Source organism: Psammomys obesus, unplaced genomic scaffold, assembly GCF_907164565.1.
Source record: "Psammomys obesus unplaced genomic scaffold, mPsaObe1.curated_primary_1811, whole genome shotgun sequence".
Classification (NCBI taxonomy): Eukaryota; Metazoa; Chordata; class Mammalia; order Rodentia; family Muridae; genus Psammomys; species Psammomys obesus.
Window position 1 is genome coordinate 23,969,681 of NW_026596040.1, and position 22,455 is coordinate 23,992,135.

The 22,455-nt window shown below is 41.1% G+C and overlaps 1 protein-coding gene across 1 annotated transcript; it reads left to right on the forward strand.

The window, feature by feature from the left end:
• Positions 1 to 499: 499 nt before the first annotated feature.
• Napg (NSF attachment protein gamma) lies at positions 500 to 21,837 on the forward strand. The gene is made up of 12 exons (XM_055622739.1): positions 500 to 627; positions 2,925 to 2,992; positions 5,085 to 5,169; positions 5,855 to 5,872; positions 6,467 to 6,497; positions 8,596 to 8,705; positions 8,828 to 8,894; positions 9,343 to 9,413; positions 15,219 to 15,297; positions 16,470 to 16,549; positions 17,152 to 17,281; positions 19,139 to 21,837. The coding sequence occupies exons 1-12, from the start codon at positions 572 to 574 to the stop codon at positions 19,280 to 19,282; spliced, it is 939 nt and encodes a 312-aa protein (XP_055478714.1). The 5' UTR covers positions 500 to 571; the 3' UTR covers positions 19,283 to 21,837.
• Positions 21,838 to 22,455: the final 618 nt, after the last annotated feature.

Below are 22,455 nucleotides of genomic sequence, written 5' to 3' on the forward strand. Positions count from 1 at the left end.
TAGTGTTCCAGTACTGGAAAGTGGAGGTAGGAAGAAACACAGCGAGACCCTGCCTTATAAAATAAAAGAAGAAAATCATAAAAGATGATGAATAAACACTATTTATAGATGGAGCGCAGAGATACTGCAATAAAATGCAAGGCCAAATAGGCAAAGGGGATCTACAGCATTTTCACGGAGTGACGAAGCCGGGCTCCCGCGAAGGAGGAGTGTTTCTCTGTTTTCCATGACCAGTCAAGACCAGTACCCAATATACATTAGTTGCTCCTTAAATATTTGTAGAGAGAGGAAACCAACGCATGAAAGAAAGCACTCCTGTAAATACCCGGCCACACCTGAGTTAAAGCTTCAACAGAGCTTCGCAGCACTGCGCTGGCGAGAGGCCTGCCTCCCGCAGCCCCGCCCCCTTATTTCACCGATTTCCGGGGCAGCTTTGCGGCAGAAGTTTGAGCTCTTCGCTTCCCGTAGGCATCTTTCCCGGCTTCCTCCGCGGCGTTCCCACGCCGACGCTCCCGGTGTTTTGCGGTGCTCTGGGTGGCCTCACTCTTTGCATCAGCAAGCGAGCGAGGCAATGGCAGCCCAGAAGATAAACGAGGGCCTGGAGCATCTGGCCAAGGCAGAGAAGTAGTACGTGGAGTCGCCGCGGGCTGGTGACTCTCGGCCGTGCGCGGGCGGATCAGGAGGGAGGGCCGTGAACTGTCCGGGCCCGGGCGGTGCCGTCTGGGTCATCCCCCTGCTGTTGGTGCGGGCCTGTGCCTTGGCATTTGCTGCAGATGCCCCTGTCACATCCACATCTACCCGGCATCCGGTCCCCAGGACAGGCGGCGGCTCTGCTGGTCCTAGAGTAGTCGGGGGCTCAGGGGTTGACACGTCTCCTCTTGATGACAGCTAGAAGTGATCCCATGGATGGAATCGCCCGGCGGAGATCCACAGCTAGGACAGACACCCTGATGCCGTGCGGGGTTGTAGACTAATTCTGCAAAGTCTTACCCTCGGATATCCTATTCCCTGGAGGGGCAAGGTCTAAGCTTTCTTAGTCTTGTGGGTGTTCTGCCACCATCTGGTTCCGGGCGCAGTAGGCACCAAGCTGTGCTGAAAACTGCAAATTCTCCTTAATCGTTTGACACCAACATGGCCCTCTCTCCGATTTTTGTGAATTACAACATACATATTAGCGATCAGCGACCGAAAGAAATGTCTTAGCACGCTGTTAGGTGAATCATATACTAAGATCTTAGCAGCTTTCCAATAGAAGGCCCCAGTTTACCAAAGAGGAACCAAGGCGGCAGGAAACTTCCTGGAGTCCTGTCCAAGGCTGCTCAGCTGTTATGGGAACTTCAGGACGAACTGATCGTCCGAGTGAAGGGAACTAATAGCCAGGATTCGTATCCTTTCTGTAATAGCTTTGACAGGTCCTTAAGGTAGCTGTGTGTAGAGCTGAGGGTTGGCGTCTCTGCTGGGAGAAGAATTGCGGGAGAGGCCTTCTGTCAAGATAGACATGCTTGTGGCTGGGGATGTGTTGGATTCAGGTCTGAAGGGTGTTTGAAGTTGCTCTAGGTAGAAGAGCCAGTGGCTAGCAGGAGAAATGGGCCAGAAGTATAGGAGTGGCAATTGGATTCTTCTCTTTTTTCTGATGGTGATATCGATCATTATCACTTTCTTATGTGTTAGGAAAGTTGTCAAGGTCCATAACAGGTTCGCCCTCAAAGTGACATCCGTAGGGCCTTCGTTCGTACTAATGGTGCTCAACCTCTTGCAGTTAATCTGCAGTTAAAAAAAAAAAATCTCTCCAGCATGTTGACTGAGTATATCTTGTTTTGTATGAGCCGTTTGTAATTACACTAATACAGGGTGTAGTGGGTGTTGTGGTGAAGGGGCAAAGAGTTGGAACTTTGTTTTGCTACGCATTTTCCCAATTTTATGGATTAGACATTTCATGTAATTGGAGGATTTTATTTTTCTGAGAGATAAAATTCTTCAGAAACTTGAAAATCCACTTACACATTTAAATTTGGTTACAGTATATATGTGTATGTTAGACATTAAGTATACTAAATATATTTTACAGGGAAAAGTAACTTCAGAGTTAGTGTCATGGAATTAAGTGCGTACTTCCTCCACCCCCGCTTCTAGCTAAGTAGCTCCTGGATTGATCTGAAGTTATCAGTGTTGTGTGTAAGCAGGCTTTCACTAATTGAGTTGAAATTTATAATGTGAGATGGCATTCAGCAATTTTTTATGTACACACAAGTTTGATACCTACTGAATTAGCATGAACTGTGGGTTTGTAATTGTTTTTTAAAATAAAAACAAAATACTGCAGAAAGGGCAAGAATGATAAACAGTACTGACTATCTTTTGCTCTGGCTTCTAAGCCAGCACCAGTTCTGGAAGACCGTTTCTCTTTGTTGTCCTAATCCATTACTTCTCTTTCTCCTGTTCAGTGGTGACTATCAGCCTTTGATTTGCTCCTTTTGTTTTTTTCTCTGAATGTTGTTCTCGTAGTTCCTGCTGTCTTCTCAGGGGATGCTCTCTGTGACCCATGCATAGCAGATGCTCATGGCTCTGTAGTTGTACTCTCTCTGGCAGCCTCTCAGCTGCAAAGGAAGGTGTACTTCCAGGGTCTCAAGCTTGCTGGCTTGTTAAACCCCAGAGAATTTCTGGTTTTGTTGATCTGGAATGGAATCATTGTACATTCTAGCAAATTTTCATTTGCTAGTTGCTACTGTCTGGGGACTGGGCATGTACTGTTTGGATGGTATGTAGACATTTGAGACGAAGGAAAACTACATTTGTGTTGGAGCAGGAATGGAGGAAGTAGGGGTACATTTATTGTGAAAAGGTCTAGATAGAGTTGAGACAGTAGAGACCTGTGCCTGATGCTGTCTTTTTAATAAGAAATGTCTTTTTTTTCTTTTTCCTAGCCTGAAGACTGGTTTTTTAAAATGGAAGCCGGACTATGACAGTGCTGCTTCTGAATATGGAAAAGCAGGTATTTGTGACTAGAGTCCTGTTGCTGTTGTGTGTGTTATTAACTTCATCTTACAACTTTGGCTTAGCATAATAATTTCAATGCTTCCAGCCAGACTTCGCCAGTTAAGACAGAAAAGCAGAGCAGAGCAACTGCACAGGCCTTTGCATGACACTAGACTTACCCTTTTCACCTGGGGTCAGTGCTGGGTCTGACCCCATCCATGCTCTTGCCAGCAGACGTGGGGTGATGTCAGCAGTCCAGCTGTTAGCACATTCATGGGTATCCAGAAGTGTTGCTTGTTTCTCTCTTGGACTTTCTGCTGTTGAATCCAAAGTTTTCTTTAAATTAATTTTTAAAACTAGTGTCATTTGAAGGAGATCTGCAAATCGTGTGTTTTCCCGCAGTTAATAAGCATTAAGCTTTGAGCTTTTTGAGATACACTATTAAATGTTCATGAAGGGTTACAAGCTAGGCACATTTTAGTAAATTCACCTTATATAAGTATAAAATATGCAACAAAGGGAATTTGTTAAAAAATTAATGTTTCATTAAACATTTTGGGTATGAAGTAATAAAACATACTTTTGAAGCTGGTGAGGTGACTCACAGTGAACGAGTTTGCTGCCTGATGACTTACATTTGGTGCCCAGATCAGTGTTCCACAGCTTGTCTCTGACTTCCCTGTGCACAATAAGAATTTGAAACACCACAGATTTGACCTTCCTCAAACATGTGTTTATCTGTGACTTTGTTAGTGAGGCTGGTTTTGAGGTCAACTAGAGCAAGCACTTTTCACCAAATTTTAATTTCAGTTTATCTCCAAAGAAAATAAACCTTGACACTGCCATTATTATACAGAGAGGGTTAATTTCCTCTTCAAAAGGAAGACAAAGAGTCTGTAGCCTGTATTTAAATATTGAGTAAGTCTTGTTTCTTATATTATGCAAATTGCTTATATCTTGTATTTAAATATAATTTTATTTAAAATTAAGCTTTATGTGGATTTTAGGGGTTACCTTCTACAGTATGTTTTAAAATCAAAGGTACATTTTTCAAGTTCCCTCTATGAATGAAATTTAACAGCTTTGCTTTATGCCCCCAGCATTCTGTGCTACTTCCAGAAATGAATATTCGGAATCAAGTCTCGTATTAAAGTGCCCTTTGTTTATTTCCCTTAAGAGTATTTGCAGAATATAGCCATGTGATGGAATTTTTAAAATATGATTAGGGATAAGCAGGGATAGGAATAGTTTCAATATTTTGTTTGTTTTCAACACTTGCTTAAAGAGTATTTTAGAGTATGTTTTTAAGGAATCATAGTTGAGAACACTTTTTCAAGAAGAGAGGCTGAGGCAGGAGGATCCGCTCAAGTCAGAGGTCAGTTTATGCCGTGTTGAGTTCCCAGCCAGTGGGCGTTCCATGTGTGGAGGAGACCTCAGAATGACAAAACAAACAAAAGACAAGAGTCTTCTTAAATCAGTGTGCTTCTTACTTTTTCATAGTGCACCTCTGGTGAATTTTCCAAAATTTTAATATTGTCTTTCAGGGCCATTCTCGTGAGCACCTCCATGTGAAACGGCCTGCAGTGAGGGTTAGCTCTTTGAGCAGTGTAGACGGCTTAGGAAAAAAAAGCTGTTTCAAAAATGACTCAGTGCTTAATGATGGTGCCCAAAGGGAAGATTGATTGCACAACTAATGTGTCAGTTGGTCTTCAGTTTGTCAGTAATGCAGTGAACTGGACAGAAGGAGAAAAGCTGCAGAGTGAGATGCTTTCTATGGTGACTAGACACACCCCATCCCCGCACCCCCTCTTCTCAGGAGCATTTGGGAATGGTGCTGGAAGGAGCTCTGAGTATTCAGTGGAAGCAGCACCAATGTTTTGCTAAAAAACAACAGCTAAAAGTTTAACAGGCTTCTAAAAGTGTACTCAGAAATATTGTGACTTGGCTTTTGGTAAAAGTAATATTTCACACTTTTATGAAACCTCCTATTTGAAATCAGTGTATTTTGTAATATTTCATATACAATGCTGATTTGGGTAATGATTCGTTTTAGGGCTGTTAATGATTGAACTAGAAAACCTATTTTTTTTTTTCTTTTTCTGTTTCAGCTGTTGCTTTTAAAAATGCCAAACAATTTGAGCAAGCAAAAGATGCCTGCCTACGGGAAGCTGTTGCCCATGAAAATAACAGGGCGTATCTTTTTTAGCTTTAAAAAGAAAGGGAACAACTAAATTTTGATGACACCTTTTTCCTGTTAGAAATTTAGTGTTTGAAGGAAAGCGCTTTGCAGTTAGAATAGGATGAGCAGTTGTAAGCTTTAAAGCCCATGGGATATTCCGTGAGTGGCCCTGAGCGCATGTTGGTGCAGGCAGCCATGCGAGCCTGTTATTTTCTCCTGCTCCTGGCCTTGTTGACAGGGATTCAACAAGAGATGAAGTGAGGGAGGTCTCCAGACATGTGCTGAAAAGAGGGTGAAAGTGCAGCTACTGAAAATGCATAAGCTGCTTTGGGAAGAAATTACATTAGTCTTTCTTGGCATTTGACGTTTTATAAGCATTCTAGAAAGAAATGTTCTTACTGTATTTTAAAGGCTGTCATTTATTAATGTCCATTTTATGTCATGTGCAAATCAGTTGTGACACTCTTGCTGTTCATCCTGTTGATGTACAGCAGCTAAAAGGCTGCACAGCGTTTTGTCAATGTTTAGGTCATAGAATCCATCAGCAGCACTGGGGTGTCACTCCTTTACTTGTAGGATTTGTCCCTTGAAACCAGATGGACCAGTGACTTAGTTAACTGCCTTTGGAAAGTAGATCTCTGGAGATCATTGATTTCTTCTTTTTTTTTCCTTAATGTTGACATCGTTATATCCATTCAGTCTTTTTCATGCTGCCAAGTAAGTAATATTTTCACACTTTTTATGTGTTTGCAGATGTTTTGAAAGTTGGTGTGTTGCTCTGTGCTGAGAACTTTTGATCAAGCTATGCATTTTTAAAAGCTCATATTAATTAAAATAACTTTTCATTTGCTTTAATCATCAGCTGAATGTTAAAGGCCACATGTCTCCTAATTATAAGATTTTTAAATTAAATTCTTCATAATATTTTGCCTGTGAAGACACGGGTGACTTGGAAATCACTTTTCTTTTTTTTGATGGTTAAGTTCCTGTAGAAGACACATCTCCTTTTTGAGAGCATGTTGGTTTGCTTTAAAACTTAGATTTCAGTTTATCACTTACTTAATTAACTTTTGGAGACTGACTTAATTTTGTGAAGAAAAGTCAATTCAGTTTTTGGTGCTTTTAGGTATCATTGCCCTAAAAAGTAAATAAATAAAAAGCGTGAAACTACAGTGTGGCCGTGCGCCTGGTGTGACACGCTGTGCTTGCGGTCCCTTCTGTTGGTCACTTCCATATCTACCATCTTGACCAGAAGGTTTTTCTCTCTTACTTCACTGAGGTCTCATCAGAGAAATTGTATTCTCTTTGCAGAGCTTATGAGCAAGCTGGCATGATGCTAAAGGTTAGTAATACTGTATCAAAACAGCTGCGGAGGTAGAGGGAATAAGCAAGCTGTCAAGGTAGAGTTCATGTTGCAGTTGACAAGTTTCTTCGCAGTGTAAAGCAGAGGGGCTGGGGTTGTGGGAGTGAAGTGAAGCTACGTTAAGACGCTCTGCCCAGGGCAGCAGTAACGGGACCCGGGTGAGCAGCCTATGGCAGTTAAAATAGAGTATTGAAAGTGCCAGATGTAGTGTAGGGAGCTGGGAAGAGCAAGGCTTTGAGCACTGCAGCCAGGACAGAGGCTCCCTCCACTGAGAACTGGGGGCATCTGGGTGTAGTAAAACTTCACAATGATGTATGTGTTGTTTGTTTACATTCCTTGTGGACTGTGGAAAGGAAAATTAGCTTTATAACTTTTTTGGTTTTAGGAATGTCAGGCTTAAGTCCAGAGAGTTGCAAACTAGCTTTTGGTGTGTTACCTTATTCCTTTTGAGTGGAATAATGGAATATTTTGACTGATATGCTACATTTATCCTTCTTGAGAGCAGGTTAGGGGTTACTTTTTGTTGTAGTGAGATGGGGTGCTGTATGTGTGTGTGCATGCGCACATTCGTGTGTCTACATATACACATATGTATGGTTGCTGTGGAAGTCAAAGCTCAGCCTGGACTTTCATCAGGGTTCATCCACCTTGTTTTTTGAGACAGAGTCACTGGCCTGATGCTTGCTGATTAGGCTAGACGACCAGTAGTTTCCGGTATGTGTCTGCCTCACCTCTCTAGAGCTGAGCCTAAAACATATATTCTGAGCTTTTAGTTGACTTTTCCATCTAACTCTCAGATGGCCCCTACCTAACTCTGCCTCTGTGTATGCCCTGTTCTTTTCCCTCCCCACTGCCATATTAAAGGCTGCTGTGTGTTTAGTAAGCAGGTAGGTGAGTTACAGGAAGAAGCAGATTTGTTAGCTTTATACCGTCTGTTCTCTCAAATGCCTTTTTGTGTATACTGTTCCAAGCCCTTGGATTCTTTGATTGGATTTTGGTTTTCTTGTTTTGTTTCATTTCTTTTTGTTATTTTAAAACTTTTTTTTTCTGCTAAGGTACAGGGCTATTTCATCTCGTGTGACTGAACATAACAACTTTATGTAGTATCTTTCAGTCTTAGGCCTCATCTCCATAGCTAAATAACTTTTTGAATGCTGTTTTGGCATTGGTAGGAGTGAGGCTGGCAGTTCATTAGACGTAACCTAACAAATTCTCAGCGTGGTGAGGAACTGGCGTTTGGATTTAAGAGCAGGCCCTTCGAGGCCACTGTGGACCTTACTGGGAGATACAGGAAGTTAGTTTCCTGTAAGTGAAAGTCCCTGCACCTTCACAGCCAGCTCTGCAGTGATTCCCTTTTCACTTCTTTCATTAAAATATCTTTAGTTTTTGACTTGGAAAATCTAGGACCCCAAGATGCTAAGACACACATAGTGCTAGTGAGACACAAAATTGATTCTGTTGATTATAATCAGCCAAGAAGAGAGCTCCAAGGTTCTCTTAACTCAGAGCCTCAGAGAGTAAACGAGGTGAGGGAGACAGCCAGCTGTCCAAGGAGTGGAACAGGCTAAGGAGAGAGGTGTGGCTAGCTTTAGGAGGTCACATACCCTCTTTAGACACAGCTGCTGCTTGGACCTGGCTTGTTATTGCAATATGGGACTGAAGCCTGTTGTTAACTGTGGCCATTTTAAGGAAGCCGTGAAACAGAACTTTTGTGAAAGCATGTGATTTAGAAACACTGATAGATTTTTTTTTGTTGTTAAATTAGCCTTACAATTATAGTATAACTGTGTGAAACTGTTTCAATATGTTTGTTGCCATTTAATATTTTTGACATTATTATAAAAAGTGAGATAAGCTGAAGTGTGGTGCTTCATGACTAAGAACCCCAGTGCTTGGGAGGCTAAGTCAGGAGGCTTGCACTGAGTGTGAGGCTACGCAGTAAGTTCCAAGTGACTAATGCAGACCCTGTCTAAAAAAAAATATTGTATGTGGGTAAAATCATTGAATTTCCAATTGTTAGAACTCCATTTCTTAAGTTGAGACATTTTCTGCCCTGCGCTGCTTGCTTTTCCTGAAGGAGATGCAGAAACTGCCTGAAGCTGTCCAGTTGATTGAGAAAGCCAGCATGATGTATCTGGAGAACGGCACCCCTGATACAGCAGCCATGGCCTTGGAGCGAGCTGGAAAGTGAGTGGACGTGGCTGTTGTGGCTGCACTGGTTTGTGGAAGACTCCTCTTTTGTCTGGTAAAGTCCTTTGACAAGCAAGTTTCTTAACTTTCATACAAGTTGTATTCTCTGTCTAATTCAGGCTCATAGAAAATGTAGATCCAGAGAAGGCTGTGCAGTTGTATCAGCAGACAGCGAATGTGTTTGAAGTAAGTGAGAAGTTTACTTGTTTACTTGTTTCTTCATTACTCAGAAAAGTGCAATGGATGCTTTCTAAGGTTTTCCTGTGTTCACAGCCCCACTCTATTTCCTTTTTCTTCTAGAGCAGTGATTCTCAACCTGTGGGTTGTGACCCCTTTGGGGGCCTAGCAACCCTTTCACAGGAGTCCCCTGAGTTCATCAGAAGACACAGTTACATTGCAGTTACTAACAGCAAAAGTACAGTTAGGAAGGCATAGCAATGAAAATAATGCTATGGTTGGGGGTCACCACAACATGAGCTGTTTTTAGGGGCTGCAGTATTAGGAAGGTTGAGAACCCCCACTCTAGACGTTAGTGAATGGCTAGCAGCTTTGGTGCTGCCATCCATGGCCGTTGCTTTATGCAGTTATTATTGAATGGTAATTGCTGACAATCCCTTTTCTCTGATCCCTCCAGAATGAGGAACGCCTCCGGCAGGCAGTTGAACTACTAGGAAAGGCCTCCAGACTGCTAGTACGAGGACGAAGGTATGGCTTCCAGAACTGTATGCCTGTAGGACCATGTGTATTTGAATCTCCATTTGGACTTATAGCATATTGGATATGGCATATTGGATATAGCAGATTTCTTTACACCTGGACAACCAGTGGAAGAAATGATCATCTTCTTAAGAGTAGGCTCATGGACTTAAAACCTGCTTTTCTGTCACATAATGCCAAAATGTACTGTGCTTTATTTTGTTGCCAGACAGTAGTTCAGTGGCATGAAAGAGGGGTTATCATGGCCTGTCATTGCACAACTTTTGTTTCTCTCTTGGAATAAGTGACAATATATTTTGGTCATTTTTCCCCCAACTACTAGAACCGGTCCACCTCCTTAACCACCTAACTTTGAAAGCAAACCAATACAAAAACAAAGAAGCCAAAGACCAATTAGACCTCCCCTTACCTTCCCCCCCCCCCCCCCCAAAAAAAAAAAACCAAAAAACAAAAAAACCCCCCCCCCCCCCCCCCCCCCCCCCCGGAAAAAAAAAAAGCCAAGACAAAACAGAAGTGCTCCTGAGCATGGACGCCCTGGAATGTAGCTGATACACCCAGTGACGCACCAGTAAAGAGAACCGATTCTCCCTGTGCCAATGGCTATCTGTTGCAAATAAGGATAGGAATCGATCTGCTTAGCCCTCTCCGTGTTGGGCCCCTGTCTGGCTTGAGCCTGTGTAGATCGGATGTGTGCTGCCACAGTCTCTGTGAGCCCATGCTATTCACACTGTTTCCTTGGAGTCTTCTACATGCAGCCATCTACTTTGACCAGGACCAGGACCAGTGTGTACTTTTGATTTTTTTTTTTTTTTTTTTTGGTCAAAAATCAAATGTGTATAGATGTGTAGACTTATATCTGGGTCTTCAATTTTATTCCATTAGCCATCATGTCTGTTTTTATTACAATAGATCTATAGTACAATTTGAGATTGTGATCCCTCCAGCAGTACTTTTATAATGAAGGATTGTTTTAACTGTCCTGTTTTTGCTTGTTTGTTTTGTGTGTGTGTGTGTGTTCATGTGAAGTTAAAGATGGTTCTTTTAATTTCTGTGAAGAATCATGTTAGAATTTTGGTGGGGTTTCATTGAATCTATAGATTGCTTTTGATAGGATAGCTGTTTTCATAAAATGAATCTTATTGATACATGAGCACGGGGCATGGGCTTTCTCTCTTCTGGTGTCTTCTTCAGTTTCTTCCTTCAACATTTAAGGTTTTTATTATACAGGTTTTTCATTTGTTGGGTTACAGTTCCCCCAAGGTGTTTGTGTGTGTGTATTGTGAGAGGTTCTGTTTCCCTTATTTCTTGCTCAGTATATTTGTCATTTGTATATGACAAATAGGATTTGTATATAGGACAGCTACTGATTTTTGTTTGCTAGAGAGTAGTTATCTGCTGTCAAAGAGTTCTAGTTGAGTTTTTAGGGTCTCTTATATATATATATAATCATATCATTTACAAATTAACATACCTTCACTTCTTCCTTTCCTGTTTGTATCCCCTTGATCTTCTTTGTTGTCTTATTGCTCTAGCTAAGACAGCAAGTACCACATTGAATTGGTATGGAGAGATTGGACAACCTTGTCTTGTTCCTGAATTTAGTGGAAATGCTTTGAGTTGCTATAAATTATCTTTATTATGTTGAGGTATGTTCCTTGTCTCCCCACTCTCTGCAGGACTTTTATCATGAAAGGATATTGGATTTTGTTGAAGTTCTTTTCTTCCTCTAATGAGGTAGTCATACAGTTTTTGTCTTACTGAGTTTATTTAGAGGGTGGATTACATTAACCGATTTATGTGTGTTGAGTCATTCCTGCATCTCTGGGATGAAGCCAACTTGATCACAATGGATAATCTTTTTTTTTTTTATTTGTCTTGACCCAGTTTTCATTCAGTAGAGAGTTGTTCCATTCCCATAAGATTATATGCTTTCCTCTATTGCTATTGTTATTGATGTCCAAATTTAGTCCGTGGTCGTGGTCAGATAGACAGGGTGTTGTTTCAGATTTGCTGTGTCCTGGTATGTGGTCAGTTTTGGAGAAAGTTCCATGAACTGCTGAAAAGAAAGAAAATTTTTTAGAGTTTGGGTGTGATGTTCTGTAGATGTCTGCTCAGTCCATTTGATATGTTGTTATTTAACTACAGCGTTTCTCTGTTAGGTTTTTGTGTGGATGACCTGTCTGTTGGCGAGAGCTGGGTATTGAAGTCACTCACTATCACTGTGGAAGGGTCAATATGTGACTTTTAGCTATAGTAGTATTTCTTTTCTGAGCTTGGGTGCCTGTGTGTTTGTTGTAAAAATGTTTAGAATTATAATATCCTCTTAGATTTTTGCTTTGATCAGTATGTAGTGTCTTTTCCTGCCTCTTCTCTTCTGAAGGTTAATGTTGGTTTGAAGATATTAAAATGGCTGCACCTGCTTGATTCTTTGGTCTATGTGCTTGGAATAACCCATCCTTTTACCCTAAGGTGACATCTGTTCTTGATGGTGTGTAAGGTCTGTTTCTTGGATGCAGCAGAAAGATGAATCTTGATTCTTTAATCCAGTCTGTTAGGTTGTGTCTTTCTATGGAGGAATTAAGAACATTAAGATTGAGACGTATTAATGAGCAGTGTTTATTGGTTCCTGTTATTTTGTTATTTTGGTGCCCCCCCCCGCCGTTTGATTGTTTTGACTGTTGATGCACTGGGATTATTTATTCCTGTGTCCTTTTGGGTGCAGTTCACCTCTTCGGGCTGAAGTTTTCTTTCTAGTGTCTTCTGTAGAGCTGGATTAATAGATAGAAATTTCTTAAATTTTGTCTTACCATGGAATTTGTTCTCTTTTCATCAGTTATGACTGATGATTTTGCTGGCATCTCTCAGAGCTTGTAGAACACCTGTTTAGGTCATTCATTTTGGCTTTCAGAGTCTGTTGAAAACATCTGACTTTTATAAACGTATCACATATGTTTCCCTTCATATGTGACTTGACCTTTTTTCATGCAGCTTTTAATCACTTTTTTGTTCTGTACGTTTAGTGTTTTAATTATGTGTCTTGGAGAATTTCATTTTTGATCCTTGTCTTTTGGTGTTCTGTGTGCTTTATGAACTTTGATGGGCACCTCCTTCTTTAGGTTAGGAAAATTTTCTTCTATGATCTTGTTAAAAATATTTTCTGTGGTTTTGGCCTGAATTTTTCTTCTTCTTCCATCTTTATTATTTGTAGGTTTGGTCTTTTCATAGTGTCCCAGATTTCCTAGATGTTTTGTGTCTATTTTAAGATTTGATATTTTCTTTGACTGGGGTATCCCTTGCTTTTACCTTGTCTTCAAGACTTTTCTGTATCTTGTAATCTGTTGGTGAGGCTGACCTCTTAAGTTTATTGTTTGCCACCCTAAGTTTTTAATTTCTAGTTTTGTTTTAGTTTGGGTTTTCTTTAGTAATTCTATTTCTTTGTTTAATTGTACTTTTATATCTTGAAATGTTTTCATTATTTCATTGAAGTTTTATTAAGGCATTTATTCACACCATTTCGTAAGATCTTTGAATAGATTTATAATTGCTATTTTGAAATTCTTGTCTCATGCTTCAGCGAAATTGTTTTTTCTCAGGGCCTATTACAATAGGGTTGCTGGCTTCTGGGGGAGGCATAATTTCCTGGCTGTTCTTATTCGTATTTTTGTGCTGAGATTAGAGTTAAGATGTTAAAAGTGTTTTGGGTTTTGGGGAGGTAGTTGGCAAAGGGAGGGTTAGTGATCTTTTTTTTTTTTTTGGTTACTGTTATCCCTACCCTGGATCCCAGCTAGATATGGTAACTATAATGTCTCTGGTAGAGAGAGTTTCAGGTGTTAGAAGAGAATGGAGATGGGCTAGAAGCAGAGTCTGAGGAACTGTCGTAAAGTGCTAGGTGTTGCCACTGGAGGCCCCTGGCAGAGAGTGTATCTGCAGGTTAGCAGGTGATGCAGATGAGTGGACATGGGCTGAAAGGAAGGCTGTATTTATCTTTTAAAACACAGGATTAAGGCACAAATAGTTGGAGACAGAAAAGCTGGACTCCCACCAAACTTTTTCTTAGTTTTTACTTTACCTTAATTTATGCCTGGTAAATAAATTCGATTATTGATAAATTCTATTTACCACATTCTCATTTAGTAATATTTAATACTTTTAAAAGAAATTTTTTATTTAATTAAAATATAATTACTACTACCTCTCCTTCCTCCATCCACTTCCACAGTGTCACCCCTGCTCCGGCTCAAATTCATGGCCTGTTTTTCTTTAATTATTATTGTTTTACACACTCACGCATGCACACATGGGGCAATAAATACCACCTGCTGAATTTAGTGTTCCTTGTTTGCATCTGTTTTTAGAGCTGAGCGCCTGGATTGGATAACCGTGTAGGGGCTCATCTTGAGGAGGCCCGGTTCTTCCTCTCACAGCAGACTTCAGTTGCCTGTAGCTCATCATCTAGGAGTAGGGCTCTTTGAGGTTCCCCCATGCACGTAAGCTTGTCAACCTTGTTGTCATAGTTCAAGGCAGACACCCCCCGCCCTTAAAGCTCAAGCCCAATATTATTAGGTTTTAAAAGAAAAAGACCCAGGGCAGGCAACCTTTAAGTCTCAGCAGCAGCCAGCCTAGAGGTGAGAAGGCGAAGAGCCTTGCCACAATCATGGCAGGAGGAGGGGCTTTAAGAAAGCCCAATGCATCGGGAACCTGGGTTCTGGCCACAGACAGGAAGAAGGGAAAGGGAAAGTCACACTACATAACTACTTGCAGGGACTTCTTCGGGTATGGGGATTCTGGGAAAAAGAAGTACAGCATCTTATTAAAGGAGTAATCACCCCACTTGTCCATTTATCATGGCTTAAAGGAGACATGTATCTTAGTTTAAACTTGCCCATAGCTCTGCAGTAACAGTAAAAGCCTTTACTGTATTTTTTCAGGAAGTAGACTGAATCAGTCACCCCCTTTCTGAGGGTGAAATTGGATTTCCTTCATGAAGACTACATATTCTAAAGTACATTTAAAATATGTTCAGAGATGTAGGATGAATCAATGTAAGTTTAACCATTCTTACTTAAACATACTATTTTGTTTGTAAGATGTGGAAAGCTTCCAATAGTGAGATTTCCATAGTCTGGTTCCTATGCTTACAGAATATTCTGTAGTTTTATTCTCTACAGCAAGATCTGTGCTAAGCTTGTGTTCATAGTTATGAGAGATGTTCCCACTTGGAGGTCTCCTTTCGTTAATTTCCTGCTTGTGTGGCAGATTAACCCAGCCTCAGCTTCTTAAGGCAGCACTCACGTCATCCCACAGATTCTGTGGCCAGATCTCTCTACTCATGGTTTCAGCAAGCTGAAGTCTACAGAAGAGCTGGCTTAACCAACTAGGACCCACCGAACAGAGGTGGAGCCTGAGAGGGTGAGACACGTGGCAGAGTAACAGAGCAGTCAGGGCACTTGGAAGTTTGTTCATGTGGAAAGAAGGAAGCCCCGGTGATGCAGCTGAGGATTTGCTGACAAATTTTACAGAGCCATTGGCCGAGGTGGTTAGAAACTCGTAAAGGTGGTTTTTACCAAATGAAAAATGGCTTTGCCCCAGCCCTCCATTTCTTTTGCATTGTTGTGATTCCTCGGAGGGGAGTCAGGCATTTGAGAGATGGGCCTGATGAGCAGAGCTGGTGGCAGCGCTGTGGTGGCAGTTGGAAATCCTGTCTTCCTAAATCTGTGATAAGGCTAGCACACCGATGGCTTCTGCTGAGGGTTTCACACCTGCCCTGTTGACCTTTCTTTCTTTTCTCTTTAGGTTTGATGAGGCTGCACTGTCTATTCAGAAAGAAAAAAATATTTATAAAGAAATTGAGAACTATCCAACTTGTTATAAGGTATTCTTTGAAAATGTCTAGTTTGGCTTTACTTTAGATAGTATTTAAGCTATGATTTGATATTTGTCTGCTTTTATAAAATAGTAATGTATGCTCTTATTTCTGACCATGACAGACCTTCCTCCCACCTTCCTCCTTTCTTCTTCCTCCCTCCCTCCGTCCTTCCTTCCTTCCTTTATTTCCTTCCTTTTTTTTTTTTTTGTGGCGGGGGCGGGTCTAGGACCCAAGCCCTTAGAATGTTCCCCACAGTGGGCAGGTCTTCCTGTCATAGCCTCATTAGGATAGTTCCTCAAGCATGGGCAGTCTCTGGAAACTGCTGCAAAGCCTGTCTTCTGTGTGATTCTGAATCCCCTCAAGTAGACAGTCAGTATTTACCGTCACAACTAAGACTCAGTGTTACTGAAGATGGATCAGTGAGAGAATATACAAGGGTGATTTAGGTGTGTTGTATAGGCGGGCATGGTAGCCTATGTCTGTAATCCTAGTTCTGCTAAGGGCAGAGGATTATGAGTTCAAGGCTAGCCTGGGCTGCATGTTTAGGCCCTGTCTCTAGCATTGAACAACATCACTGAAAAGAAGTAAAGTACAAAACAAAAACACCACTAACAAAATAAAATGCTTTATGAAGACTGTAGTCCCAGTAAGGTATTATCTGTGGTGTCCTTGATCTTCTAAGAGAATCAGTGTCATTGTCCCTGTTATCCAGAGTTTTCTCTAGAGTCTTTTCCCTAGGGTCTAAACATTCTAAGCTATAACTGTAGTGTTACAGCTCTTCTCTGTTTTTATTCCCTTCTCAACATTAATTGAATATACATATTTGAAAGAAATTATGTAAACTTGCACTGGCTGCATTCTCAGCCTTTGAGGTAAAAGGTTGTCCTCAGGACAGCAATGTCAGTGTCATCTGGGTCTGGTTAGAGCATGTCGGTTCAGGACTGCTCCACCTTGAGTCTTCCCAAGCCCCTGTGTGCTCTGCGCACCATTTGTATCAGACATGATCCTCTAGCGTGTTTCCTCCCAGCCGTCCTGTGGCTGTCACTGTAGAACTATGTGTGTTGCTCTTATATGAGCTAGTGCCCTGAAAGTTAAATTCCATTTGTTTTCAATACTCCAAGAAGGTGACTGGAAATAGGTATCATTTACATCACAGCCTTCTTTCTCTCTCGTTTCAGAAAACAATTGCTCAGGTCTTAGTTCATCTACATAGAAATGATTATGTGGCTGCAGAGAGGTGTGTCAGGGAGAGCTACAGGTAAGGTTTGACTGTTTTCACTGACTAGTGTTGACATTCCTTTTGATTGAATTCACATCACTACTTAGACAAATATTGGTTTTCGCCATGGAACTCTTTTACAGATCTTCCAAGAGATAAGATGACTATTGCAGGGGTTTTGTTCTGTGTTGGATCTTACTTTTTTCTTGCAATGTTGGGGATAGACCCCAAACTTGTATGTGCTTAGCACACACGAACTGTGGGGCTCCAGCTCCAGCTCCCACTCAGTCTTTACCACTCAGCTGTCACAGACCAGGCTTACAAGCTGTCTCTGAGGGGTCTCTGAATGATTGGAGGTACTTTCCTCTTAAGTGACAAGAACAGAAGAATTACTGAATGATAAGTTGCGAATGAGATTGAGGCATTTTCTGTGGGGTCGTGAATGAGTATTGGTAATTGGTAATACAGTGTCTTGTACACTGTACGGTTCCTAGTGGCATCCTTGGTCTCCACCCACTGGTTGCCAGTAGCACCCCAGCAGCTGTAACAAGCAGAATGGCTGCAGATCTTCTCTGCAGGGACATTTATCCCTGGTGGAGGAGCTTTACGGAGGCGCTGAAGTGTGGTCTGTGCCTTCGCAGCATACCAGGGTTTAATGGCAGTGAAGACTGTGCTGCGCTTGAGCAGCTCCTAGAGGGCTATGACCAGCAAGACCAAGATCAGGTGTCAGAGGTCTGCAACTCACCGCTCTTCAAGTACATGGACAATGACGTAAGTGGGTCTTTGGGGTTAGCTTTCTTCCTCTTGAAGTGATTTTCTCCCTGTGAGTTTGTGAGCTTTCTACCTCTATACCTATATTTTCCACATCAAACTATCCTCACAAAGTTCATTTGAACTTTCCCACGTTTAAGTAATGTGAGTTTCTACCATCTGTTTTCATGACCACTTACTTGCTTCCTAGCTGTGTGGTCACGTGCATATTATAAATTCAGCCTCATCCCTCACCTCCCTTGTCTTCTGCCCTCTGTGTTTCATAGTTTATCTATTTGCTGTAACGCTCCCTACCTGTAAGAGGCCCATTGTATAAAGGTTTTATAATTCTGAAGACCCGTGGGCATCTCATGTATGGGACAGGTTATTAATTAATCATTTTCAAGCCTTATCTGTAAAGTGGAAGGGCTAAATTTGTCTCCTGGACTATTGTGAAGAACCCTCTGGTCTTCCTGTGGGAAAAGCATCACACTTGAGCAGGCTGCAGTTTGAACCATTCTTTCTCCTTATCCTTCTGTGTAACTATCTGATCACATAATTTTAGAGTTCTGTCATACTCTCAAAGTAACTTAAGACCTTGAATTTTCTTGCAGAGGTAGAGTTTTTTTCTTACACATACTTTCTTTTTTTTGCTTTTGAGTCAAGGTCTCGCTGCTGTATCGTGCTACCTGTCCTTGAACTTAGTCTTCCTGCCTTAGCCTCCCGGGTGCCAGGAGTGCAGGTGTTCAGCACTCTCCCAAGTTTCTTAGATGCTTTTGAAGGTGTTTGTGTGTGTGTGTGTGTGTCTGTGTGTGTGTGAGATAGTAATGTATATATGGTGTCTTTCTCAGCGCTGTCCACCTTGTTTGGGAACAGGTTCTGAACCTGAAGCTCACTGATGTGGGTAGCTGGCTGGCTAGCAAGCCTCAGGGATCCTCCTGTTTCTGCCTTCCCATACTGAGAGTATAGGCTCTTGTCATTACGTTTGTGTTTTAAGTGGATGTGGAGCATGGGGTTTGGGTCTCTTGGGTTATATAGTAGACACTTTACCAACTTAGCCATCTCTCCAGCTCCATGCCAAGCTTTTTAAATGTGAATTCTGGAGACCAAACCTGGGTCATTGATGCTTAGAAAGTAAGGCCTTTACTAATTGAGTCCTCCCAGCTCCAAAATTTGTAATTTTTAATGAGAGTATAGTTTACTCTCTCATTTACTCAGTAGGTTTTTCCTTCATAACCACAAGAGGTATTGCTAATTGAGTGTGTCCATGTTATTGCCAGTTCCCAAGTTAGGTGCATAATCCATCCACAGCTGTCAACAGGTTACATCATGATCTAATGCCAGGGCATTTCTCTGATGATGAATGATTAGGTTCTAGTCTTTCAAAACTGTTACTTATTACTCTGTGCATGCATGAAATGGGTGTGGGCACAGGAGCCAGAGGATACATGTGGATGTCAGGACAACTTTGTGGAGTTGCTTTTCCTTTCATCCTTATGTGGGTTCTGAGGATTAACTTCAGGCTGTCAAGCTACTGTGCAAACACTTTTGTCCACTGAGCCATCTTGCTGGCCTTACCACATGCACTTCTCTCTTTAAAAGATGTTTTTATTTTTGTGTATATGAGTGTTTACCTGCATGCATGTACACCACATGGAAGTCAGAAGAGAGTGTGGAATCTGGAACTAGAGTTACAGGTGGTTGTGAGTCACTCTATGGATTTGAAAACCAAATTTAGGTTCTCTGCAAGGGCATCAAGTTCTTCTAACCACTAAGCCATCTCCCTCATCCCCATCCTTTTTTAGCTAACTGATGCTAAGACATTGTGTATCAGGATTCTAGTTTTCCAGCTTTCATGACATGTTTTGTTGTTGACAGTATGCTAAGCTGGGCCTAAGCTTGGTAGTTCCAGGAGGGGGAATCAAGAAGAAATCACCAGCAACGCCCCAGGCCAAGCCTGATGGTGCTGCCAGCACAGCTGCCGAGGAGGAGGAAGATGAGTACTCGGGAGGCCTGTGCTAGTACTGCCTACAGAAACAAGCAGACGGGAAATCCTGACAAGCCATTTTCATGGATTGAGGACTCAGCTGTGGGTGTCTCTGCTTCACCCAGATTCTGGTGTTGGGTGTTAATATATATGAAGTTTTAGTTTACTGTCTCCCCAAGTCAGCCATTGTGTCTACTGCCTGGGAAGCATTTTTCCTTTCTGTTGTAAGCAGAAAGTACACTGTCATATTTTAATAATTGATCTTAAAATGTATAGGCCAAATTCCAGACAAATTGTATCATAAGCAAAGCAGGAAATAGGCATACTTACTCTTTTCTCTTGGGTTCTTGTAATTTATTTTTAGATAATTTTCATTGCATTTTATTTAGTGTCACTTCTAAAATGATTTATTTTTTTTTTTTTTTTTTTTTTTTTTTTTAGAAATAATAATTTCAAAACTGGTCTGGTTCTTTCCACCATTTTCCTATGTTGTCACATGGTGCCCATGTATGTTCTGCCTAAGGTATCAAGAGAGCATCAACAATGCCTTGAGATGAGGCATCAGCAGGTCTTCAGCAGGTGTACTCCAGTGTCTGACTGTGGGATGATGTATGGTCACCCTTTAAAGTGGTGATGTGATTCCTGATGGTCACAGAGCGGGGAACATGGTTGTCACCCTCACAGGCTGTGTAAACGAGCGTCAAGTATCAGCTCCAGATTTGATGTGCTACTTAAAGACCTAGAAATGGCACAATCCTCCTTTCCAGTCTTGTCAGATTGGTTGCATTGTACCAGTAGCCTCAGCTGGCATCATGGATCGTGAAAAAGCAGGACAAAAGCACAGGAGGGAAAATTCTGGGCTTCTTTTTCTAGGGATATAAAACATGAATAAATAAAATGCTTCAGTGGAGGGAGGGCATGTCTCACTTTGAAGAGGACATTTCTCCACCATCATATTAGTTACACTCAAATTATTGAGTCTTTTCAGAGACAAGGTTGGGCCAAAAGCTTTATAATATTTAGCTCAGTAGTTCTTACATGTGACTACAAAATGTGGAAGGTAACATTAAAGTGATGCTGTAACTGTCTTCAGCCCTCCCTGACATATTGGCTTTTTTTTTTTTTTTTTTTTTTAACAACAAAAAATTTGATTGTGTTCAAGCCTATTTGGCTCTTGACCAAAATGGGACTAATTAGAACCATGTACAAGTCCAGAATGACAGGTAATGTTCCTGCCAATCTAGTATGCATGCATTTCTTACCACCAAAGTAATTTTGATTTGGACTTCATAACTTAACATGAGTTGTGCTGTATATTACAAAAAAGTAAAAAGTGAGCCGGAATGAACAAAAATGGCTTTGCATGACATACATTTAGGACTGGGTTGCCAGTCTTTCCACACCTCATAGACCTGCCTTGGTTATTTCCTAAAAGGTAGTGTTGAAGCATTGCTCTTTTCCTGTATTGCTTAGACCCGTCTCATAATTTGGGAGCAGTAGTGTGGGTAGGCAATGCTGCTGGCCGGAATATTCTTGTCACCATGCCTCACTGCTGACTCTTTGTACTTTAACTTATATGTATAAAGTATGCCTAGTTTTTCTGGATTTCCAGAATCTAGGAAAAGCATCAATATGGTACTCGTTCCAGAGTTGTAGGAGGGCACAACTCTGCCAGGTGTGCCTGAGTGGGTGGATGACCCTGCACAGTCCCTGTGAGGTTGCAAGTCTGATGTGCAAGTTTTAGGCTTTCCCCTGAGTTACCTGCATAGTTCTTCATGTCACCAGCTCCTCTTCTTTAACTGCATTGAAATTATGAATAAAGTTGCATTTAGAATTTTTATTTAAAAAGTAATTTGGTATTTTAAAGATGGTATCAATGTTGCATTTACCTTTAGATTCAACCAGAAACATTGGTGCTTATTTGAGAGTTTATTTAGCAGATTTGACAGTACTCAAACATTACTAGACTGTTTTTATGGCCCAGGTTATTGAATAAAGCCTTGAGGGGGATCAGTTTTACTTAGAAACACCATAAACAAAACAACAACGAGTAGTGCGTTGTGGAGCAGTGCTGCGCTTGGTTTTAAACAGCAGAGGTGTTTAGGCATTGGCACACCCACCCCGCCTACATGAGGACCCAGCATGCAGGTTTTAGAGCTCACTTTTACGTCAGGGTTATTCTGTGTGGTATCTCAGAAGGAGCATTTGTTCCATGAGTACATATTTTATTTTTCTACTTGCATTAAGTCTTCGTTCCTGTGAGCTTAGTCAGAAGTGGAAAACTTAGTGTTTACAACAAGCAGAATTGTTTCCCAGAACGCTGGCACCCTCCCCACAAAAGTGAAAGTGCATGATCTACTCTGAGTCATCTAGTGTTTAGTGCTGTTATATAGTAAGTGAAGTCAGTCAACAGAACACATCTAATATATTGAATTTGTAAATATGCAGAATGCGGTATTTGTGTATGGAATCTGTGCATTATATTTTTCCAGCTTTTTGGTGAGTAAAATATTAATATGTTGTTAATGGAAATTAGATGATTATATCTGAAGGAAGACAATTATGAAAATAAAACCCTAGATTATCTGAATGTAGTTTTATGTGCTTGTTCATTCTCTTCAAGGATATGTTCTTTTAATTGGTTACATTATTTCAGTTCTGTCTTAGAAGAACGGCAGTATTTTCTCTGTCTTAAGTTGCCTCTGTAGGAGGCAGGTTCCTTTGGGGAGTTATTGTATGTTAGTTCAGCCTTTTAAAACTCCAATCATTTGTGTCCTAGCTTAATGCTATAAAGGGTGCTGCCTGGGGAGGTGGAAGACTAATGACTATATCATCCAAAAGGAGCGTCCATCCAGGGTCAGAAGAGGGAAATATGAATGGGATCGTTTTCAATTAGATACAATTAGAATGTAAGTTACTAATCAGGTTTCACGTACAATTAGTTAGATACTTGCTTTACAGTATTGTCCCTGACTTTGAGTGGAAATTGATAATGTAATTTGATATTTAAATTTAGGATACATTGTATCAAAATAATAATAATAACCCAGAGAGATTTTTGGACTCTGATTTTGTGTTTCTCAGGGTTCAGTGAAGTATTAAAGCTGCTTTTTGGTCACCAAAGCATTTGTAGACCAATGGAGTGGCTGAAAGTGGCCATTGTTCTCATGTGGATAGTACCAGCAAAAGGCCCAAACTTGCTTTGATT